The sequence below is a fragment of the Falco cherrug genome, chromosome 7, assembly GCF_023634085.1.
Source record: "Falco cherrug isolate bFalChe1 chromosome 7, bFalChe1.pri, whole genome shotgun sequence".
Lineage (NCBI taxonomy): Eukaryota > Metazoa > Chordata > Aves > Falconiformes > Falconidae > Falco > Falco cherrug.
The window spans coordinates 51680400-51703030 of NC_073703.1; the positions used below are offsets into that span (position 1 = coordinate 51680400).

General features: G+C 43.4%; 2 protein-coding genes across 5 annotated transcripts in view; both read left to right on the forward strand.

Moving 5' to 3' along the window:
- LOC106631301 (deubiquitinase DESI2-like) overlaps positions 1 to 11147 on the forward strand; it is a 57000-nt gene extending 45853 nt beyond the window's left edge. For all 3 annotated transcript variants that reach the window (XM_027808069.2, XM_027808070.2, XM_055717236.1), the window contains one exon: positions 10228 to 11147. In XM_027808069.2, the coding sequence (XP_027663870.1) occupies positions 10228 to 10470 (243 nt within the window). In that variant the 3' untranslated portion in view covers positions 10471 to 11147. The remainder of the gene's footprint in view (positions 1 to 10227) is intronic.
- Positions 11148 to 15418: 4271 nt separating this feature from the next.
- The window catches only part of LOC102057413 (cytochrome c oxidase assembly protein COX16 homolog, mitochondrial), a 49387-nt gene continuing 42174 nt past the window's right edge, over positions 15419 to 22631 (forward strand). The window contains exon 1 of one of the 2 annotated variants that reach the window (XM_055717239.1): positions 15419 to 15582. In XM_055717239.1, the coding sequence (XP_055573214.1) occupies positions 15457 to 15582 (126 nt within the window). In that variant the 5' untranslated portion in view covers positions 15419 to 15456. The remainder of the gene's footprint in view (positions 15583 to 22631) is intronic. The other variant, XM_055717238.1, reaches the window with a different exon arrangement.

A 22631-nucleotide genomic window follows, 5' to 3' on the forward strand; every position in this document is an offset into this window, starting at 1 on the left:
TGCCAGAAAAGATCAAACCCCTCTATATTTCATAGCAGTTTCTCAGCCTGGAGTTATTTATCTGTCTTGCTGTAAAACTACCCTAGGGTGTTTTTTTTGTTGGTTGTTTTTTTTGTTTTGTTTTGTTTTGTTTTGTTAAAAAGAAGGATGCAGGAGAAGGCTGAGTGTGTGTTAGCAGGACCTATTTGTATCTTTAAGAGTATGGTCCGAGAATCAGCAGTAGTTCCTGGGACAAATCTGGCTTAGAAACACCTGAATGGTCTGTTACGAATTCCCCCGGAGTCAAGGAAAGCAGAATTTAGCCACATGACTGAGGGATGATGAAGCACAGTTAAACATCCCTGTTTGCCCAAATTATCACGTCTTTCCCTTATACCCAGAGAAATCTATTAAAAAAGACTAGAATCAACCGTGAATTCAGTGTGCATGGTTCACATCCACACGTGATCATTCTTCAGAAAGCTCTTCCAGGGTCATTTGGATCTAAGGAATTAAAAAAGCTTCAGGGAAACAGACTGGTATCCCTTTATCCAGCTTCTTTTTGTACCCATTGATCCTTTTTGCCTCTTTATATTCCTTTAAATATTAAGGAATCTGTTTCCTTATTGCTCAGCATTTCTTGTTGCAAAGGATTGGATCCAGGGGACAGTGCTCAGGGATGCCATCTGAGTAAATGGCTAAAATTTGAACTAATTATTGGAGTTGAACTAGGATTTTCCTAGTTGACCTAGGATTTTCGGAGTAAAACATGTCATCAAAAGCAGAGCCTTTTAGAGGGATCTGATAGTTTTATTAAAACTTCTGCTAGGATATTTTGTGGGTTCAAACAGAACCTCTGGCTGGTGAGACATACTCATCTGCAAGTAACTGAGAACATCCTGGATAAAGAGAAGCTTGCTGAAGTGTGGGAGAGCAAGCTGGACTAAAGATTTATTTACCTTTTCTGCTATATTTAGCAAAAATTCTCCTGAAGATCAGCCACAAGACATTCTTAGGCAGGGACTCCCTCATCCTCTCCTGTGGAAACAGTCCTACTTTAAATATTTACATAAACAGGGAGATAACACAATTCAGCCGAAGAGAGAATTTGTGTGCTTGTGGTTTCAAAAGCTCATTTTGAAGTTGTAAAATTTGCAGAAGTTTCCAGAGAGAGAAAATTATTTTGGGGAGCTGGGGGTCTTGTTCTTGGGCTGAAGGGGCCTTGGAAAATACACCTGAGGTTAATGAGGTGAGCTTGGCCTATTGTTTGTTGACATGGGAGGAGAAGAGAGTCTCCTAAGCATCTGAGGTGGCTTAGGTCAGCCTTGCAAAATTCTTTAGCATCCTAGATGAGGCTGGCTCCTACAAAGCAGAGGTAATGGACTCTGTCACAACTGAATGCTGTGTAGTCAGTCTTACAGCTGCAGAGCTGCAGTGCTCAACCTGGGAGGTAAATAGCTCCCAGTCTCCTGAAGTCAGGAAGACTCTCTCAAGTCAGCCTAAAAGGATGGTCTCCAATAGGAAATACCTTGAAGATTAACAGATGGAGTCTGCACAGTGAATCCTGCAACCTGATGGTTTCAGAGGACTGCAGTAGGCATTGATGCTGACACCACCGTGATATTACTAAACCTGCATGCTAGATGGAATGGAAATGCTTGGTGAAGCCACATAGCCTGAATCTCCCTGGGAGGCAGGGGATGATCTTGGTGCAGTTAGGCTTGCTTGCCTGTGGATTACATCTAGGTGGGATGCTAGGGCTTCTCGTCCCTTTCCTTCGTAATATTGCTAAAGATCCGTCCCACTGATAGTAGCAGGGGGAGGCTTTGTCCTTGCATAACAGTGTGACTAGCAGGAAATACCCATCTCTCCTGACTGAAGTACGGTGTAAGATATTTCTGTGACTGGCTTTGGAGCTTTGTCTGATGTATACTTCCCTGATGGCGTGGCTGTCTTGGTTGTCCTTTGCCAATGTGGCTGGAGCTTTGGTAGAACAGAGGCATCTTACTTTAATGGTACAGGGTGTGGAGCTGTGCTGAAGTGACAGGAGATAATAGTGCATATTCTTTTATCTCTGTCTGTTCAGCTGTCCTTTTTCAGCCAAGGCAAAGCTGACAGCATATAAGAAACTTGCATCAGAACCCTGCTTTTCTTAGAGGAGCTTGACTTTTAGCAAATTCTTTGAAAAAGGCAGATTTGCTGAATCATGGACCAAATGAGAGCAGTTTTTTAAGCACCAGTGAATAATTCAAGCTTGAAGCTTTTCAGGTCCATCCCCAGCCACATATGAGTTCTCACTATGACGTTATTAAAAAATAGGAAGCTTTCCTTAGCCTGAAAGCTATTGGAGAGAAAGGATTAAACACCAGAGAAGGGAGCTTCAGGTGGCATTTGAGTCGCAGTCAGAAGCGGCAGAAGCTTTTATAAACCAGTCTTCAGCAGATCCTAAGTAGACAAGTAAAACTCAGGTTTGCCTTAGTCAACGGTTGCTTTTCAGTTGCCTCTGTTGTAGAGGACGAGATCGCCGTTTCGTTGTGTAAAAGCCTACCTGTGATTCTGATAATGGCAGGGGACACAATGCTCCCAACAGACAGAAAAGAGAGAAGGAAACGAACAAACAAACAAACAAAAAATCCCCAACAACCACGGGACATGAAAGAACATTAGGAAAGCTTTATTTTCTGGCACCTGAGCTAGTCCTCACTGAAGACTGTGGAAAGACTTGCTTCACCGCAGCAGCCTTTGAACGTTTAGCTCTATGGAGAACAGGCTGTGTTTGTTTTCTCATTTCTAACCAACCATGTATGTTTAGAAGAAGTTTATTAGTAAAGATGTCCTGCACCCATAAATTTATCCTTATGGTTTCAGATGAATGCTTTTTTTTCTTTTGTTTCTGCCCAAATGTATGCACAATTTTGACTGCATGCAGTTAATAAATATTGCATTGCAGATGTGGCTTCTCTGCAGTGGTAAAATGAGATTTCTAGGTGTAGATTGTGTAGTTGTTTAAATTTATAAAGTATTTGCGAAGTCAATAGAATGAAGGCTGCTATAAAAGTATAAACTTTTTTTTCTGTTGTTAACCCTTCTAGCCTTGCTATCCTGCATGAGTCCTGTAGTCCAACAAAAAGGATTAGTGGGTAACTCTTACATGCACCTTTCAGGTCTCAGTCCATCTTCTTTTCCTTATCTATCTATTTTGCGGAGGAATAGTATGAGATGCCAAGTAAAAGATTAAATGTGATGATATTATCAAGAGTAAATTCGAAAAAAAAAAAATATCTTAAGATGTCTGGGGCTGGTGTAAGTGTGGGTGTTTTGAACCATCTATTTTATTTTATATGCTTTTTGCATCTGTCTTACCAAACCCGTTTTCCTTATCTGTTATAAATAAGCATAATACCTTGGAGTTAAGTTAGTTCATATTATCTGGGGACTTCATCTCTAGTCACACCGTCATGGAGCCCTTGAGTCTTTGTGTGTGCAAATGCCTGAGAACAGATGCCTCCTTTTCACAAATGAACACGGCAAAGAAAATCCCTGTCCTTTTCACCACTGCCTGTTGATAAATGAGAAGTGTCAGGAGTGTAAATGAAATAAGTGTGTTGATAGGATTTTAAGACCAGAACCTTTTGCTTAGGAGTCCTGCCAACACTGCCAGACAGAAGGGCTTTCCCTGTTCCTATGAGTTCTTGTATTCTCTCTTCTCATTTTATCTCTATCCACAATAACCTGCTGCTCACTAGGCTTGAGACTGAAACGGAGGATTTTCTTGGTTAGCTATTCAGTAAAAAATAGATGCTCTTGATGTCCACCCCTCTATGTATATGGGTTGGCCTGGTCATGTTCAGCCTGTCCATAACACTTGAAAGAATGACTGTGTTAGGCAACAGCTGTTCTCAGCCACTGGTCTTGAAATGGCACCTGCGAGGAGAAGGCAGTTCTTCACATCATCATGGTAATATGAATGAATTACAGTTGTTCATTCATTTGGTGGGAGATTCATTGTTTTAAATGCCACCAGCAAGCCCAGACTTAATTATACTCTGCATTCCCGAAATGGTCATTTGTTATGACGCCACTTGCTGCCTACATCGTCACCCTGCAGCTGCTGGCTGTACTTATAAGCGCTGGTTACAAGGACCTTCATGCTCAAAGAGGATACTGCTATGCTCCAGTGTTGGTACATAACTAATCAGCGATGCTGCTCAGAATTCAGCCCTGAACGCGGTTCATCAAGATGTCACATTTGCAGCCACCGTGCCTCTCCACTGGTAGCCTGGCCAGTGTGGCTGAAACAGTGCTGAGGTGCTGTAAGCCAGCTGTCTTGTTTGACCCAGAGCTATCTACTCCATTGTCTCTGCTTTTGGCATCTCTCTGCATGCAGACGTGCATAGAGTCAACTCTGTCCTTCCACCACAGCACCACAGAGGTGACTGACATGTCCTAACTAGCATCATAAGGGGCGCAAGACTGTGGGTATTAGTCCCTCCTTTCAGTGCTTTCCTTTTTCCTCACTCCTGCCTAGTCTCAGGCAGATGGTGCAGATGCTTCTGCTTTACATGGGAGAAACACCTGCACTCCTGGAGAGGGCATAGGAGTGTCAACGTCCTGCCTGATGTGGATCAAAAAGAGATAGCATAGGAGAATGGGGGGCATTTTAGACAGTGGCTTAAATTCATTTAAAAGGCTTTTCCCTTCCTCCCTTTGATTCAGGTTGCTACCTCCCAGAACACAGCGTCATTGCTGAGCTCATTCATACTCATCTACAGTTTCTTAGCTGTACGCTTTCCTCTGCAAGACGCAGGCCATGCCAGCTTCTGCTGAATGTGGGCTTCATGCAGCTTCACAGCCCAGTGCCACCTCATCTATTCTGTTGATCCCCACAGGCTAGTTACATTCCCTAGAGTAGAAATTGTCATTTTTACAGAGTAACTATATAATAAATGTGTTTCAAGCAATTGATCCTAGCATGCCAACTCTGCCAAAGTGAGACTGTGCTTTCAGGTATGTTGCAAAGGCTGTATGTCCATTGTCTTTGAGGAATGTTGTTTTCAGGATATACACCATGTAGAGCAGCTGATTAGGAGTGCAGAGCTAGAGGTATATTCCTCATTGATGCACTCAAACTCCCTTCGTTCTGCCAGGACTGGACAGTTATACTACCAGTTTAGTTTTTGCAAGGTGGCAAAAAAGATGTCCCTGCGCGTTGAGTTAGTGGTTTATTCCAGATGTGTTTAAGTACTAGGTTCATCACATGGCCATGCTTCCTTTTTCTGTATGGTTTTTGGCTGCCCTAGCACAGCCTGCAAGGTTTGCCTGGGCAGGTGTGCTGGTTTGTATCTAATGGCCTTATTCTGAAATACTGATAAGCATCATCTGTGCTATATTGTCTAGGCCTTGTAGGAGCCAGCTTGTGCAAGCACTGTAAAGATTCCCCTTGGGCTCTAAAGCCTTTGCTCTTAAAGTGCTCTGGGGTGTGTTAGACTCTTCAGGTGCCAATAAAAGCCCTTTGCATTCTCTAAGACACACCAAGGGGAATACTGTACAGTAGCTCAGATGGATACGTGCCCCATGTGGACGCCACTTCATTTTTAGCAAGGCTGCTAAATGGAAGTGGCAGTGGGTGGTTCAGCAGATGTTCAGTGCTGAACTCCCCAAGCCGCAGTTTGAAGACAAGAATTGAAGTAATTAGCCTGTATTGTTTGAGGACTGTAATGTTGCCTCTGCTTATCTTGATTTTCATGGATCAGAGCACTACTCGGTGCCTTTGGGAGGGCTCACTTCAAAAATATTCCCAAGTGCCTGGAGTTACACTTCTGTACGTGGCCTGAATTGCTCCAATTGCATCACCCAGCAGAACCTATTGCATTTGAGAGCTTTCTCTTAGGATCTACAACTAATCAGCCCTTCACTTTGTTTTGAAAGGGGTTCAGCCTGTTAGACTATCTCAAATAATGTCTAGCATACGCCCATAGACCCAAAGCCCTCAGAAAATGCAGCACATTGATGGCATTGTCCTCTAGAAGGCAGGAGACTTAGCTTCTTCCACTGCTGGCTGGCATCTAAACGGGTGCTTCCCATCTGCTAGGCTGTTCCCCTGCCCACAGTAAAGCTTTAGAGGGAAGTGTTAAGGCCTTGCTGAGCCGTGGCACCTAGTTCTTAGGGCAGGGAAGAGTAATGGGGTGCAGTCCTTACTCCCAGGGCAGTCTATACATTTTAATCAGTGACTGTTTAGTACAAAATGACACAGCTTAAGGTGCTCTAAGGATCCTTTTGTATCCCAAATTAGTTGTTTCTTGATGAGTTGAAATCCTGGTGTGGATTTGACAGTTTCCCAGAAATAGCACCCAAACTGTCAGGTCCAATTTCTCCCACCCATTTGGCTTCAGCCACGGATGTCTGAACCGCTGTTTCCACTTGACTCTGCAGATGCCATCTGGGTCATCTGCAGTTCTTACATAGAGCCCCCAGAAGAAGCGGCAGCTGTGGGAGACTTGGCTTTCTATCACCAGGTGCCACTCAGTGGAAGCTGCAAGTACACGCAGCCTTCACCGAAGGCTGCCTGAAATGGGGGACTGGTCCCTCGGTGGGCAGTCAGAAGCTGCGTGCTATCCCAAGCACTGGATTTCCGCCTGGGACTGGGATTGGCTGCCTCTGCGGGCTGAGAGTAACTCGCACCTTCAAGGACCTGACAGTGAGAAGAAGACAAGGAAGCACCACGCTTGGCAATGATAGCCAGACACTGTTCACAGGAGCTTTGCAAAACTTAGGGAGGTCCCACAGGGGCTGAGGTGTTCCAGGCATTGCTGCCAGTAGTCCAGCCTGTCATGTACTCCACAGGGTTTCCCATCACACTTTCCTACCTCAGACAAGCTATAACTGGCCCCTGAGCTTACATCTCAGGCTTGTATCTCACATAGGCTTAGCCCTCCTGTGACTGTTTGAAGTTCCTTCTCCGGTCAGCTACATATAAAAAGGCTCAGCTGCTTTCTTGTCCAGTGCCAAGCTCAGGCTCCACTACAGGTATGTTACCTTTCCTGAAGGGATGGTAGCAGGAAAATTTTGTATGGTGGTGAGAACTAGCAATTTCTGACCCGTAACAGTTTATTATTTATTTACCAACTCTGACCGGACAGGTACGTGACCCATCACAGAGATGTTTACCCCCTTCAAAAGAGAAAACCCCACTCGCTTGGCAAGGAAGAAAAAAAACCTCTGTAAAATCCTAAACTCTAAAAACATCTAAAAAATAATTCTGCTGGTGGAAACAACGGATGGTAATAGGCTTCTGTGAGTTTATTTTTCCAGTGTGTGGTTTTCAGTTGAGAATTGCCCTGAAGAGCTGCAGTAGGTGGATTTTTCTGTGGCTTCATACACAATTGGAAAACACCCACTTTATCTTGCTTGTGCTGTTTTATTTAAACTCGGGTGTCTTAATCCCATTGCAGTCAGGTTTATTTGATGTTTCACCATTAGTTAAGCACTACTGGATGCTCCAGCACAATATGTTTTATGGAAAGGAGTGAAAAACACAGAGAAGGCTGTAGTGTTAGTGGCATTCCCTGCTGTTGCCTTTTTGCTCCTGTTGAAAGTTGTGTTTTGGTGTGGAATAGTAACAAGGCTTCACTGACAAGAGGTGAGGACAAGTGTAACTGAGGAAAGGAAAACCACTTTGACTTCAACATTTTCCTTAAGCTCCAAAAACTGCCCTTTGATGATTGATGGCCTGATGCCCACATATCTCTGTTCTTTTTCTGGTTCTTCCTTGACTTACTGATTCATTCTGGGTGAGAAGCTTCCATAAACAAAAGGCAAACATCTCAGCATTGCTTCCACATTGGGAACTGCTATTTCAGTTGCTAGGGGACCTGCTTAGAAAAGAAAAAAACCAGTATTTCCATCTCAGCCAGTCTTACCTTGTGCTTCTCTGTTGTTTCAGCTGATTTTCCCAAAGAATCACACCCTTTTTTTTTTTTCCTATTTTTTTTTGTTTTCCTATTAATATCTTGGGGAAGTCCTTATTAATACTTACGACCGCTTAAGAACTAAACTGACATGCATGCATACATAGCAAGGACCCTAAACTGAGTTACCTTCTACACTGGCAATATGTTGCCTAAGTTCCCAGAGAGAAAAAAAGACAAGTGCTAAAAAATCTAGAAGCAATTGTGCTGAAGTTTTGGGCTTTGGCTCAGGTTCAATGTTCGAGTAGGACATATTGAATACAATTTTAAAAATTCAGCAGTATTCTTGTGAAAATGGTCAGATATGTCTGGTGCGAAAATCAAATAGATCAGCAAATTTTCTGTGAATGAGTCTTAAACATAGGTGGAGAGGTCATCTGCTCACAGGATCAGGCGATAGCTGTAGCAATGGAAACTAGGGATCTGGGTGGAGATGAATAATTGCTAATAAAGTAACTGTCCCCAGATTAAAATTTTCAAAAATACAGATTCATATAGCCGTATCTGAAGTTAGGTAGAATGCAGCATCAGTAAGAACTGAAATAAAAGTTCTTGGGGGGTGTATTAGGTAAAGAACAGTCTATATTTTTTTTGCAAATTATTTTATTTATTTATTATATATATATTATTTATTATAAAATTATTGCAAATAATTTTAACAGCTAAATGGCTGTGTTCATTCTGATACCCAATGATAATGTCTTCAGTTTCACACGTTGATTTTTAAACAATGCATATCAAAATAAAGTGAGTTCCATGGTCAAATTAGTACAGTCACAGGTTTGCCACCTTCTCCACACCTCACTGGAAACTCCATGCTGTTGGAGCAAGTCAGTCCCCTTATCCTCAAGGTGACTGTTGGAGGGGGGCTTAGATCGTCCTGCCTGGGCTGTACACATGGAGGACCTGCTTGTTCATCAGCCATTACAACTAGAATGCAGCACAGCCCATCCTCTAGCAACTGCTCCATTCGTGCTCCCTGAAAATCTCTTGAAACCTCTAAGCACTGCATTTCCCTTGTCGATGACATACATCTCGCCAAATAACGTCCTTAGTGGATTACAAACACCCTCTTAATTTTTGGAGTAAGTAGTATTAAATTAAGTGTAGTTTTAGCTGGGAAGAGTGTTGGAGGAGAGCAGAGGGATTTAGCATTGGCAGAAGGTACAGCACGGACAACCCTGGAACCACTGATCCACACGAATCGTGTGACTGTGGGGTGCAGTTTCCCCCCCGCCTGTCTTGCTCCATGGGAGACATCTCTGGGAGGCAAGGAGAATTCGGCTGTTATGACTACTGTACCTGCCACAGGCTTCAGGCTCTAGTATCCCGGTGCAGGGCCGCAGAGGCAGTATATTTACAAAAGGCAGGCTCTTGAGGCACCCCACCCGATCAGTTCCACCTGCCTCTTCTGTGTCTGGTAAGGGGAATGGTAAAACATAAAGGGAAATTTCCCTTACGTGGTCAAAGCCAGACACAGCTACTAAAATCTGGCACCTGTATGTATGTGTGGTCAAATGCTACAGAAGAGAAGGTCAGCTGTATGCAGCAAGTTGTTTCATTATGCTGAATGTGGTATGACCTTGGAAAACAGCACCTGTGCTAGCCAGAGTGTAACTCAAATCAGTGCCAGGAGCATCTATGATAAAACACAGGCCTAGTGAGAAGCTAGTATTTTTCTGTTTGTTGCTTTCTTTCCCACATTTAGAAAATACCATATGAGGATAAATTACAGGGTGATGTGCTAGGATAGGAAAAGGACCCCCAGATACTATAGCTTGACTGATCCAGCCGAGGAAGAAAAGTAAGCAGCAAGAATAGCTTCTCAGGCATCTCCATCCACCTAGGCAGGCTCAGTTTCTGGGCTCCTCAAGGTCCAGACAGCAACAGCCTAAATATTTTTCCAAAATTTTTGAGTTACTTGGAAAATGAGTGTCATTGTCTTGGTTAGAAGCACCAGCAGGCCTGTCCTTTTACTCATGGACTGCCTGGAGAACAGTGGCCAGAGCTGTTGAGGACCACGATGCCTTGGTCTCTGTTATGATGCTCACAAGGGCTATGGCTGGCAGGGCTTTCTGTGCATGTCAAACAGTTGTGTAGTCATTTGCATTTATAGCTATTTCTGACTGCAGAAGATGCTTGCTACATTTCAAACAGCTCTCTTCTGAGCAACAGGGAACTCACTCTGCTGAGGTGATGATGCGGATGGGGATGACATTGCCGCTATGCCTGTGTTTTTTTTTGTACTATTAACCATGCTCCTTTTTGGTTTGCTCCACAGATACTATGTGGGAAAGAGATCCCACGCTGGGTGAACCGCCTGGCCTACTTCAGCTCATGCATCCCCTTCCTCCAGAGCTGCCTCCCCAAGGAGTGGCTGACCCCAGCAGCCCTGCAGAGCCACATCAGCCTCGGCCTCCACAAGGAGGAGCAGGGGGACACAACAGATGAGGAGTCCCCCTCCACCTCCACAGCCCCTTCAGCCTCAGGCACATCACGAACCTGTAGACATACTCGGGTCTAAACTGTGCCCAGTATGCCCTCAAATAACATACCCCTCTCTCTTGTACTATTTCTTTCTCTCACCCTTTCACACACCTTGGTTTCTCTCTTCCTCAATGGACAGCACAGGGGAGGGAAGACCCTTTCTACTAAGGAGGTGAAGCTTCAGTCCCTTTTCTGAGGGCTGCCACTACAGTTGCTTGGCAAAATGACTGTGAACCCCAACGCTGAACTGAGGAGTATAGTGACTGAACTGGACTCTCCTCCCAGGGCCCCCATGCTCCTTGACCCATGGAGAAATGCTGACTCTCTCAGGCTTGAGAGCATGTGTACAGGCAGGGGGGCACCATACTGTGATGTTCCTTCTCTGGAACTGTTTTATCTTTTTATCTCTTCCCCCACCCATGTGAGCCCAGCAGCCTCCTCTCTATTTTGACTGGGTTTGTCACTCCCCTATGACAAATCTCCTGTCCACACCCAGTGAAGGAAGCAGAGCCAGAACTCAACCTTCTCATCTCTTAGACCAGCAACAAGCTCTACTCAGCCCCATCCCTTTTGTAACTATCACATTTTGAACTCAAGTGAAGGATGAATGAAAGGTGCTGCTGTTCTACAACCACTAGTTTTCAGTACTCAAATTTAAGAGCTCGAATTACTGTCCTGCTCTTGAAAACAGTAACAAAGAACATAGAAAATGAATGTGTTACCGTGGCTTTTCTTTGGGGTCAAAAAGAGGATGGGGCTAGTGCTTAGAGGCAGCTACTAAGTAGGTGCAGAGATGACTGTTGACCATATTGGTGCTTTTTGGCACAGACCCCTCTCAGTTCCCCTACTTCTAGGCAATGTTCCTGGTTTGCTTTTTTCCCCCAGATTCCCTGGGGAATCTCTCTCCGAGCTGACATTTGCTGGCTGTCTTTGGGGGAATGGCCCTCCTGAGCACAAGAAGTAGGAGAGAGAATCTGTTGGGAAGGTCGGGATTTCCTTCAGATTTTCCTCCTGCACTCACAGACCTAAAATGTGGCTCCAGAGCCATTCTTCCCCAGCCTATTTTCGAGCCGAGAAGGTGAAAAATCAGTGGTGAATCCAAAGAATGTCAACCTGTTTCCTTCTCCTCCCTTTTTGGAGGTGGAGGGGGAAACTTAGGGCCACATCTGGAAAGCATGGATGACCCTTCCAATGCATGGGCCACCATGGTGCCTTCCATTGTGTGCACTGTTTCAGTGGCACAAAAAATGGGCACAACTGGCTCGCTGGCCTCTCCAAGCTGGCTCTTGACAAAAATGTGGTCCTTGCATGTATTTATGCTCATGCTGACAGCTAATGAGAAAACAGAGGAGGAGGAAAGGAAAAGTAAACCAACTCTTCCACTCTTATTACCTCACTAGGAGTTCTAGTCAGAAGATGTAGGAGAGAATCAAAGGGAAAATCCAGGCCCCCTATCTCTCTTGCAACTCCTCTTGGCTACACAAGGGAGGATGAAAAAGGAACAGACACAGTGTTGAGAGGGGTTTGCAATTTTAGAAATGCTGTTCTCAACAGCTACTACCAAGTCAGGACTTCCACCCTCCAACCAGAAAGAACTACAAGCCCTTAAGATGGGTGGTTGTTTCCTTTTATTGGTCGCAATAGCATGCTAAGTCCAACCAGCTGTTTCTTTAGCTCAGGTATACAGAAGTGTGTGCTTTCAGGGCTGAAGGTCTTGACTATGATGTACATCATGTCTGCGCAGACAGCACTTAATGATTTGTTACATGTGCATGCTCCTAGTGGAGCAGGAGGCTTTGGAGAGATCTACTGGATGGAAATATAACTCACAGAATAGCCTCACTCCACCGCCTCCTGAAGTGATGCATGTTTGGGCAACAAAACCTTTATAACATGCCTCTCATTTTCATCCTCTGAACAAATTGCTGCAGGTTCTGCACTGAACTGATGTTCCTTATCAACCTTGGCTACTTAGAGTCAATACTGCATTGTGAGCAATTCTGCAGCTCTCCTGGTATCCTGTCCAGCACCGATCTTGATTACCCTGGCTTGTTCAGGGATGTTTAATAAGATTTCCATCCTATTCTCCATCCCATTGCCCACAAACCATGTTACACAATGTACTGTTGCACTCTATTCCCCTGCAGTCATGGTCATTGCAGCCCAAACCAGCAGTGCAAAACTTCATTTGTCTGAAGTGCCCAGGGTGCCTGCCAATAGCCAGCAGCACATTATGTGCACAGAATTTAAAATCTCTTTTTAGGTCCTTCTCTGGAGGAAAGTGAGAAGAGGCTTTCCCAGAGCTTTTGTCAAGGCCGGGGAAACTGCAGTTGGAAACACCTAGTTCCTAATGTGACAAAAGCCAGCCAGCCATCACCCTTGTGTTTCTGTTCTGCACCTGAGCTCCAGATACACCATGTATACATCTAGAAGAGAACTAGGGCTCCAGAGGCACGTTTCACGTGGAAAACCCTCTCTCAGTATTTGACAAAGTAAAAAATGCTAAACTGGCTGTATGGTAACCTGGACAAGAAAGCTACATTCGGCCTCCTTAGGGACATGCACATGTGCTTGAAGTATTGGGAACAACACTTGGGGCAAGATGTCAATGTCACAAAACCCAGATGTTTGTTTATCTACTTTTATGTTTGTCCATCTGTTTATGACAGTAGGGGTCACATCAAGGAGGCATCAAACCTCTGTTGTAAATCAAAACTGGAATTTATTTAAATCTTCAAAATCTTTTCTCCCCACCCCCCTCTGTTAAGGTGACCAACCAACAAGAAGAACAAAGGGACACTGTGGAAATAAAATATATATTGTTGATAGCTTTACCTCTGTAATTTAACAGCATTTTCAAATATTAAACATGAAGACATTTTAAAAGCCTAATTTACTGTTAATCTCTGGCAAAGCATGTTTGTTTTAGGCACTTCTTATCCTTCCAATTATTACAAAATTATTGTTGTTGTTATGCAATTACATCATGTATGTATTTGGTTACACATTTCCTTTCTCTTGCTGTTTCAAAGCATAATACCACAGGAAAATTTTAGATACCGATAGTTATCAATGAAAACAAAAGAGCAGCTTATGAATCTCAACAAGAGCACCCCATGACACAAGCACAAACTCTTAACCCTTGTTCTTGCTGCCAGGACTTTTGGTGCCCTTTTAAAAGCTGAAATGAGAGGGAACCAACTGCACATGGGCACCTGTGGGTCATGTCTCTAGCAGAGACCTCATAGTACTCAGGTGGGTCAGTAAGACTGAAAATAAGGTTAGCGTAATGCTGGAATATTAGTTACAATACAAATGTTCCTAGGGGAAGTTAGGGTGAGAGGAAAGAGGTAAGTAATAACCTCTCTTCTCAGCACATCTGTCTGTATCTGTAATAGCAACTCTCATAATTTCAAGAGATTATTCTTACTGATTTTTTTTTTTTTTTGTCAGTTGGCTTCTTTTTCCCGAGCTTGTGATTTGAGCCCCGTATCTCTCCAACTCTTAATGAAGTTTTAAAAGGGACAGTTGTGCTTTCAAAGGCCCTGGGTGAGAGTCTGTGCTCTGTGATGAGTTCATCCCAGTCTCGGCACAGTGCAGGGATAGCCACAGACCTGATCTCTCTCTCATTGCTCCCAGCTGAGAGTTTGCATTTCTGGAATTCAGACCGATGTTGCCTTCATGTTACTGAGTTACTCAAGAAGCATCATGTTCCCTGCTACATTTTTTTTTTTTGCTATTCTGCCCTGTTTATTTGCCTCTAGGCTGGAGAGGCTCTCAGAACAAGTTAGTGGCCACTGGATGGCAATAATGTTAGTTTCGTCTTATTTATTCATGTTCGATTTTCTTCTGATTTGAGTTTGTATGTATATGGTGGCTTATTGACACGTTCAGAAAACTTAAGTACCTCCACCAATTCCTTGATGTGATTAATGGAGAAGACCAAAGGAAGTAATCATCAATATTTTGTTTTCAAATAGTTTTAAATTGCGCTGTGAGTGGAGGCAGCAGATGCCCTGTTCCACTTTGTCACCACTGTGCTCTCTCCATCAGGCAATGATTTGGGCTGTGGAAAGGCTGTGCCATGACTCAGGAGGTATTTAAAAGACGAGCTTTCATTCTCCCAGCTCCGCTCTGCTATTGCCACTGGCTACCAGAACATGGCAGAGCCTTTGGCTACAGTGATATGTGAACACATCGCAGCCTGTGCCTGGAGAGTATGTCCTCTGATCTCTAATGTAATCAACAGCAAGAACAAAAGCATAATGTGCAGCAGCCCTAATCCAAAAATGAGAATGTCCCCGTGCCAGGTGCTGTACAAACACCTAACAGAAGTAGTGCGTTGCATAAAAAAGCTTCCAGCTGGAATGATGGGTGGGAAGCTCTCCTTCCACGTGCCATAGATGGCAGATGAAAAACACCGGGCCCGAAATCTCCAAGGGGCTCGGGCCAGCCCAGGTTTGGCAGCCGCGGCGCCAGACCACTGTAAGCCCCCTTTCCCCTCTCAGCACAGACACGCTGTTACCGGCACCCTCGGCCTTCAGGCCCGGCCGCACGCAGGTGCAGGTGGCAGCACGGCTGCAGCCCCGGCCCTTTCACCCCGCACACCGCGGAAGCCACGCAACCCCCAGCAGCGCGGCCACCGCCGGCGCGGCCCCAGCGCGCCCTCCCAGGCGAGGCCATCCGCCGGCCAGCCCGGTGCCCGCCGCCCCGCTCTGTGTGTTCAGGAAACGCCCGTTACTTCAAAGGGCTTTTGACACACGCCCGTAACGGCGGAGCGCCCCGGCCGCGCCAGCTCACGGGGTTATTTCAGCAAGGCAGCAGCTGCCTCTGGAGACGCGGGGCTGAGAGCTCCCCAGGGCCGGCCCCGCAACGCAGGCGGCGGCTGGCTGAGTGCCGTGCTCCGCGTCGCCACAGCCAACCCCTTCAGCGCAACGCCCGGCGGGCAGCGGCGGACGCGCGCACCACAGCGGAACCCAGTTTCCCCGGGCGCGTTGCCGCGGCGGAGGGGGCCGCTGTGGCGATGGGACCCGCGTCCCGCCGGAAGCGCTGCGGCCGGGCCGGAGGCGGGAGGGCGCCCCCGGGGCCTATGGAGAGGCTGCGGAAGCTGTGCAGGGGCCGCACCATGACCTTCGGGGTCCCTCTGTTGGTGAGCGCCGCGGGGGGGCGGGCACCGGCACCGGCGGGGAGGCGCGGCCTGGGGGCGGGCCGGTGCGGGGCCAGGCCCCGCCGCGGCGGCACCCTGCGGGGGCGAGCAGGCTGCGGGATGCCGCGGTGCCACCGCCTGAGGGACGGGGGCCGGGTCCCCTGAGGGGAAGGCCCGGGGCCTCTGCGCCTGCGGGGGCCGTGCGCTGCGGGGCCGGCACGCCGCGGAGAGGCCTGGTGCTGTCCCCTCCAGGGACAACGGTGGATGACTTTATGCTAGCAGAGTGTGTCAGTCAGTCAGTCAGTCAGTCAGTCAAGTCAGTTAGTGTCTCTGTGTCCCGCGGCTTCCCGGACCCGCAGGGAAGCGGAGTGTGACCGGGGAGGCGAAGGGGGGCCGTTTGCTGAGGAAAATGCGTATTGGTCTTTTCTCTTTAAAACACTCCTTGTGTGTTTCTCAAACTTTCTTCAGCTTTTCAGTGGATTTTAAAGTGTGGCAGCAGTGTTGGTCTGATAATTTGTGCATCTAAAAAAGGTAGAATTTGAGTTAAATGAGGTGATAGGTTATAGTTACAGTTGTGCTGAAAGCAATAGGCGACACCTAGCTATTTAGAATAGTTGAAGATGGAAAAGATCAATAAGGTCAAAGGAATAAACCAAAACTGTCAGGTGGGCAGTGTAACAGACTGCACTGGCCTGGCCTGGGTACCTGTGTGCAGTAGAGGAAAAATTCAACAGCTTGGATGCACTTAACAGGTAAAAACTCAGGAAGTCAAAAGCAGTAGCCAGGACACTGGTTTCCGTTTATGCAATTTGTGCCTCATTTCCTCTGTATACAATTAATTTAGAAAAAGTAAGCAAATTCCAATGTGGATAAAGAATAGGGCAATGGATAATTCCAATGTTTTTATACTACTACTAGAAAAATTAGTGTCATCCTCTTCAAATGTTCAGAAGCATGCCTCAGAGAAATGGAGTGGTCCAAAGAAGGACAGTGGCACTTTAGTTAGAGTTAAAAAAGTTTAAGGCTATTTATTTTAATGTGATACTACAGAGGTTCTAGGGCAAGGAGTTCAAGTGGAAATATTCATGCAGTTGAATGCGCTGGAGTATCTTTTCTCAAAATATTGATGAAGATACTTGTAAGAAATAAAAATATTTAAAACCTCACACACAAACCAACAAACCAGTGTCATAATTCCACAACTGTATGAATAATTTGTATCAACAACTCCACTCGCTGATATTGCAGACAACTTCTTCATATCATAACTTTTGTAAGGTGATCAAGCATAGCATTACAGCTGTTTAGTTATCCTGCTGTGTGCATGTATATCTAAAGGGCTGTCCAGAACGTTACTGCTTTCATGCTTAGACTGAATTCATTTTGCTTTCTAATTTTTCATGTAATGTTTTGAGTGTTCTGATATAATTCTTTAGTTTAAAAACACCTTTCTTAGATGTTTAAGGCTGAATATAATTTTAGGTCACAGTCCTGTTGTTTATGTAATTATTTGAGGTTTGCTACTCCTCTTTCAAAATGAGGGGAAACCAGGCAGTTTAGTACTCACCAGCTCAATTTTAACTCCGAAAAAGTTTTTTGGAAAATACTAACACGATTAAATTATATACAGATACTTAGTGATACAGACCTGGTGGAGAAAAATGTCACCATTGCTTTTCAATAATAAATATATCAGATTTGATGTTTGATACGTCAACTGGTATAGTAGGCGAGGAGATGCAACTGGTACACAAGATCTTGACTTGCTTTCTGTATTACCTTCCATGTGAGAATTCACTTAAGAGGAAAGTATGGCAAAGATACGCTTCATCATTTGTGTTCTCAAAGGATTGAAGAAATATAAAATGTAGTTATCAGGTGCCTTCTAAGCAGAATGGTGTCTTAGGTGGGGTGGGTCCTGCAGAAATAATGTGGGCTGTAATATTGTGAAAAACCAGAAATGTCATTGTAAGACACAGAAACTTTTTAAAAGTACAGTAAAACATGGAACAGGACTCTTCCTCTATTCAAAGTCCTCAGCTGGATTAATTTTCTAGCTTTATGGTCTCATGGTAGACTTGATGAAGACAAACTGTTAAGTCTAGAGGAGGGCAACATAAAAGATACAGCAGACATTCCACCTTGAAGGAATGCTTGAAGGAATTGTTTTAGTTGATTTTAGAGAAGTCTGAGAAGTTCTGTACATCATATATTGAGAGTGGTGATTGCTTTTTATAGCTTGTGAAATAACTATCACAATAAATGAGCTTTAGATTAGATGTTAGGAAAATACTACTCTTTGTTAGGAAGGAGCCCTTGTGAGATACACTTAAGGTTTTTAAGAAGTTGAACAACCATTTGGCAGCAGTGGACTAGATTTTCTCAGTTCTGCTTCAGTGCTGGAGCTATCACTTCTGTTTCCCAGGCCAAGGTAGACCCGTTTTTGTTTTTTTTTTTTTTTTCTTGTGGCCCTTCTAGTGTTTTTGCATGATTTGTCATAGCTCGTAGCAGAAATTTTTGAGACTGTGTTTTCTTTGACTTTGTGCTGCCTAATTTCATTCCGTTTCTGTTACCACAGAGCTCTCTCCTCCAGAGACAATATTCTATAGAGAAATATTCTATTATATTTCTTTTCAGGGTTTCATGTCTCCCTGTCTTAAAGTTATTCTCCCCTGTGAGTACTTCAGAACATTTCTGTGGGGCTGCTCAAAGGCTTCCCATGGAGCAAGAAAAAGGAAAATTCATGCAATTCTTGTCAGTTCCCCAGCTGTCTATTGAACTCTGAAAGCATCTCTGAAGCTGAACAGAATTGTGCTAAAAGATCAATTACAGCAAAAAAGACAGTGAATCCATGCACACAATCACAAGGAGCATGCTTTTGTAACCCTTTAATTCTGCTGAATTTGTGATAACACTGAACCAAAGGTTTCTGTATAGATTCTTGCATCCTGTAAATAATTTTTTTTCACTAGACAGGTACTGTGTTCTTCAGTACTGCTGGACTTTTCATCAGTACCGTATCTGCTTTTTTTTTTAAAAAAAAATCAAACGGCTTTCATATCTTCCCTTCTTATACTGTGTATTTGAGTGAAAAATCCCTGTGCCACTTTTTCTAAAGGCTCCAAGGTTAAAGAGATCATAATTCAAAGACAGATGAGCGTCTCATTGTACACACACACATATATATATAAAATTTTTTTCTTGCATTTTAGTGTAAATTCTCTTGATCCTTTTTTCTTTGTTCTTTTGGGTCAGGGGCTGTTAGAATATTTCACTGCAAAAGGAATTTTCTTGGTTGATCTTTAAACCTCAAACTGACAACAGCTTTCAGAGTAAGATGTGTAAATCACAGTTTTCAGTCATACTTTCTCAGAAGATAAGAGTGTTTCTTTGTGAGCACCAACAACACTGTAGGGGGTAGGAATTAAACCTGCAGGAAACCTTGATGTGTGAATGTTTCCTTTAACTCTGTAAACTTCACAGATGAGATATCTCTGCATGGCATAAAACAGTAAGCATTCAGGAGAGTGTGATGTAACATGGCATGGAAAATCTTAACAGCTTGAGTGCTACAGGGTGAGTAGTCCTAAAGGGCTGGTAAAGATGGTAACATCTGTGTAGATGTTGGGATGGACTCTAGTAACCTTACAGATGTATCTGTAAAATTTGCTGTTGTGATGGAGGGCTGTGCCACCTCTGTGGTAACTTAAGTCTTTGTCAGCTATATTGACATCTCCATTTCCTATTATAGAAACTCTTAGCACATGAAGCTTAACTTACAAGTCTTCAGGATACCTGGTTCTGTTATAGAAGAAGAGCTTCAGTCTCTGCTGCTTTATATTCCGCAGTCACCTCCACCTGATGAAAAGGGATGTGCCTTTCAATGTCCTATTGCTGCTGTGATGCTTCTGTAAGATCTTGAGAGAAGGCAGCTCTTTGGTATTACAGCTAGTGGATCCAGTGGCATGCTTTTCTTATGAGGCACTAAACATGTAAGGTTACTTTTCTAGTGCAGTTAGAATGTTTGAAGGTTGCTGGAAGTTACTTTTTTTTCAGATAAGTATAAATGGTGGTTCTAGATCTCTGAGGAAACACATTTGGATTTCAAAATTGCAAAGCAGTAACAGCTCTAAAACACGTTAAAAAACCCCACTTCATACACTCGCACCACTTTACAAAAGGTGTGTTTGTGGTTCTGTCTCATTCTAGGCAAGGATCTTTCATACTCTCTAAGTTGCAAAAAGGATGTATAGATGCAGTTCCAGTTCCGCTGTCAACACGCTACAAGGGGAAAAAAAATTCTGAGGATCTAAAGTGGCATTGCAGCAGATAGAATATATAGTCTTTGGCTCATTTGGTGATTTTCATTGTACACCTGAAATAAGTATTGCACTATATATGTAGTGCAGCAAGTTTCAAATCTGTGAGTGTTGTAGCGGCATTCTCTGTACCTATAGCTGTAGATTTTGACTTCATTTTTCTGGATATTTTTTTTTTCTCATCCTCTAATGACTGTACTTTTACAAGTACTTTGCTTCTCCTTCTGGATCTTGTTATGTGCTGTGTCTAGTATTGCCAAAAGAGAAGATGGGAGTAGCTTGGAACAGTTAAAAGATTTTTCTGTGAATAAATATGTTTCTAAAATCTATTTCCATCAGTGTTTATACACACAGACTGTACTACAATGCCATCTATGTTGCTGCCTTGAACAGTGCAAGTTTACTTTGATAAACGCTTAGTCAAGACATGCCAAGAATGCATGTTGTGTACAGGACAAGAAAAAAGGTCAGATTAGAAAGAGACCCTAACAATGCTGCAGCAATGTGGTTGGTGCTTCCAGGCACCATTAGAGAAGGTCAGTGGCATCTCAGGCCCTTTTTAATGAAACAATTTAATGTAATCATCTCAGGCCCAATTTAATGTCAATGTTTGTGACAAACAAAACACCTTTCCCAGAACGCAGCATGTGAAAGTATATGTCTGTGGATTGGTTTTGTTCAGTGGTAAAGTCAGAGTCATCTGGAAGCCATGACTGATGCTCAGTAATATTTTGCAAATACTGTGAAATGGTATTTTATTGTGCTGTAAGTCACTGAAAGTGAAAGTTTTATGGAGTTAATGGGTAGGAAAACTGTGTTTTTATAATTTAAATGTATTTAAATAACAAGTTTCCAAAGACTTATTTAAAAACAACATTCCTAATTCATTTCATAAGAAGCTGCTGAATTCCGAGTCCTGGGATCTGCTGAATACAAGGTGCGCTTTTTCCCGCTAGTTCTGGAGGATCTGCCTGTAAAAGATTGTATGAACACTAAGAAATATAGAAAATTCTTCTTGGGGGTAGTCACGTTTCTGAGAGCTGTTGTTGCCATCAGCATCTATGTATAGAAACTGTTGTTACATATATCTTCTGATATTGTTTGAAAAACAATTACTACAATTGGCATTTTTCACTTTAGGTATGTCAGTATTATTGTTAACATCATTCAAATTATCACCTTAAAAATTCATTTGAATGGCAGGACTTTTATTAATATCTATTACTTATGTAACTGTACAATAAAATTTAACATACGCAGAACGTTTGATTTAAATGTTAATATGCTTTTGAGAGATGAATGGAAGTTAACATTTACTCATGAGAAGAGAATTCTGACTTTTAGTATTTGTAGATAAATTGTGATTGCCTGTAAAAGTTACAAGTATTACATTTGTAGCCTTAAAAGATCAATAAATATGAAACTTTTTCTAGAATTTTAAAATGGTCGCTCCCAATCAATAAAATCACAAGAGTGCTGCTTTTATTTTTCAATGACTTATATTATAAATATTGGGTCTCTAAGCTTATGATGAGATATGTCTTCAACTTCTGCTTTGCATCTTGTGTTCATCTGTGTGTGTTTGAATCTACAGTGGAGTGTGGAGCTATTCCAGACAAAACAGCCCCCTGGAGCTGTTTGTGCTGGAGTGGAAGCCAGTGTGTTCAAGCTGAATGGGCTTCTGTGGACTCCAGTTTGTGCAGTCTGAATTAGCTGACTTCCATCTTTCTGTTGACTGTCAGGGTCTAAAATTACTGAGTTCATCTTTTGAATCAATGCCTCAAACTTTTGATTCTTGCTCTTTGAGTACTACTTTCCAGATAAGTGTTAGACAAATAGTCACTCTGTAGGTACTCTGAATTCCCCCCCTCTGTTTCATTTGAAAACATGAAGAGTGTAATTGCATTGTTGAATGCTGTTAGAATGGATTAATCTGGCACTCGGGATTGTGTTAAGCCTCAGAACTGGAACGTAAGTACAGTTTTGCCAGTTTTCATTTCCTGTGTTTAGTTCTGGTCTAAGTCTCCACCTTCTTCAAGGGGTGGTGAAGGTAAAGATATTAAGGTTAATATTTACTTCATAGTGCATTTCATCTTCATCCCCTGTGCAGCGTTGTCCATAGGGAAGTATTACTTGACAAGTAGTGATTTCTTTTTATGTTCTTTAGTGCAGGTTTCAGTTTATTGCTGTTTTGAGCTGGGCCTAACACATCACAAGAACACCAGGTTGCGGTGACAAGTGAACAGTTTCTCATTGTAGCGCCTTGGCTAGATTTGAACCTGTGACTAATGGGAATGATGATTTTAATAAAGAATCAACATTTTGGCTTTTAGAAGCTTACGGAGAAAGAGAAGGTGGCAGCTTGACCACCACCGCAGACTTGGTTTTCAAACAGCTGCAGCTGCTGAGTTAAATTCCTTTGTCATCTGACCAGCCCAATCAATGTGTGTAATGCAAAATGACAATGCTGTGGCTGAAAATGACCTTTGTTGTTAATGCTTATACCAAGGAACATATGGGTTTCTGTCTTTTCTGCAGTGTTCTTAGGTTGTTTCTATTAAATGCATTTTCTGTGTTTTCCAACCTGCTATGAAGTGGACATTTTAATAAACAAAGGTTTTGTTTTCTTCCTAAGACGCTGAATGACAGAATTGAAAGGATACAGACAGTTTTTGTTGTACTCTGGCCTGTAGCCATTCATATTTGCAATCTTGAAAATCATTGCTTTGATAT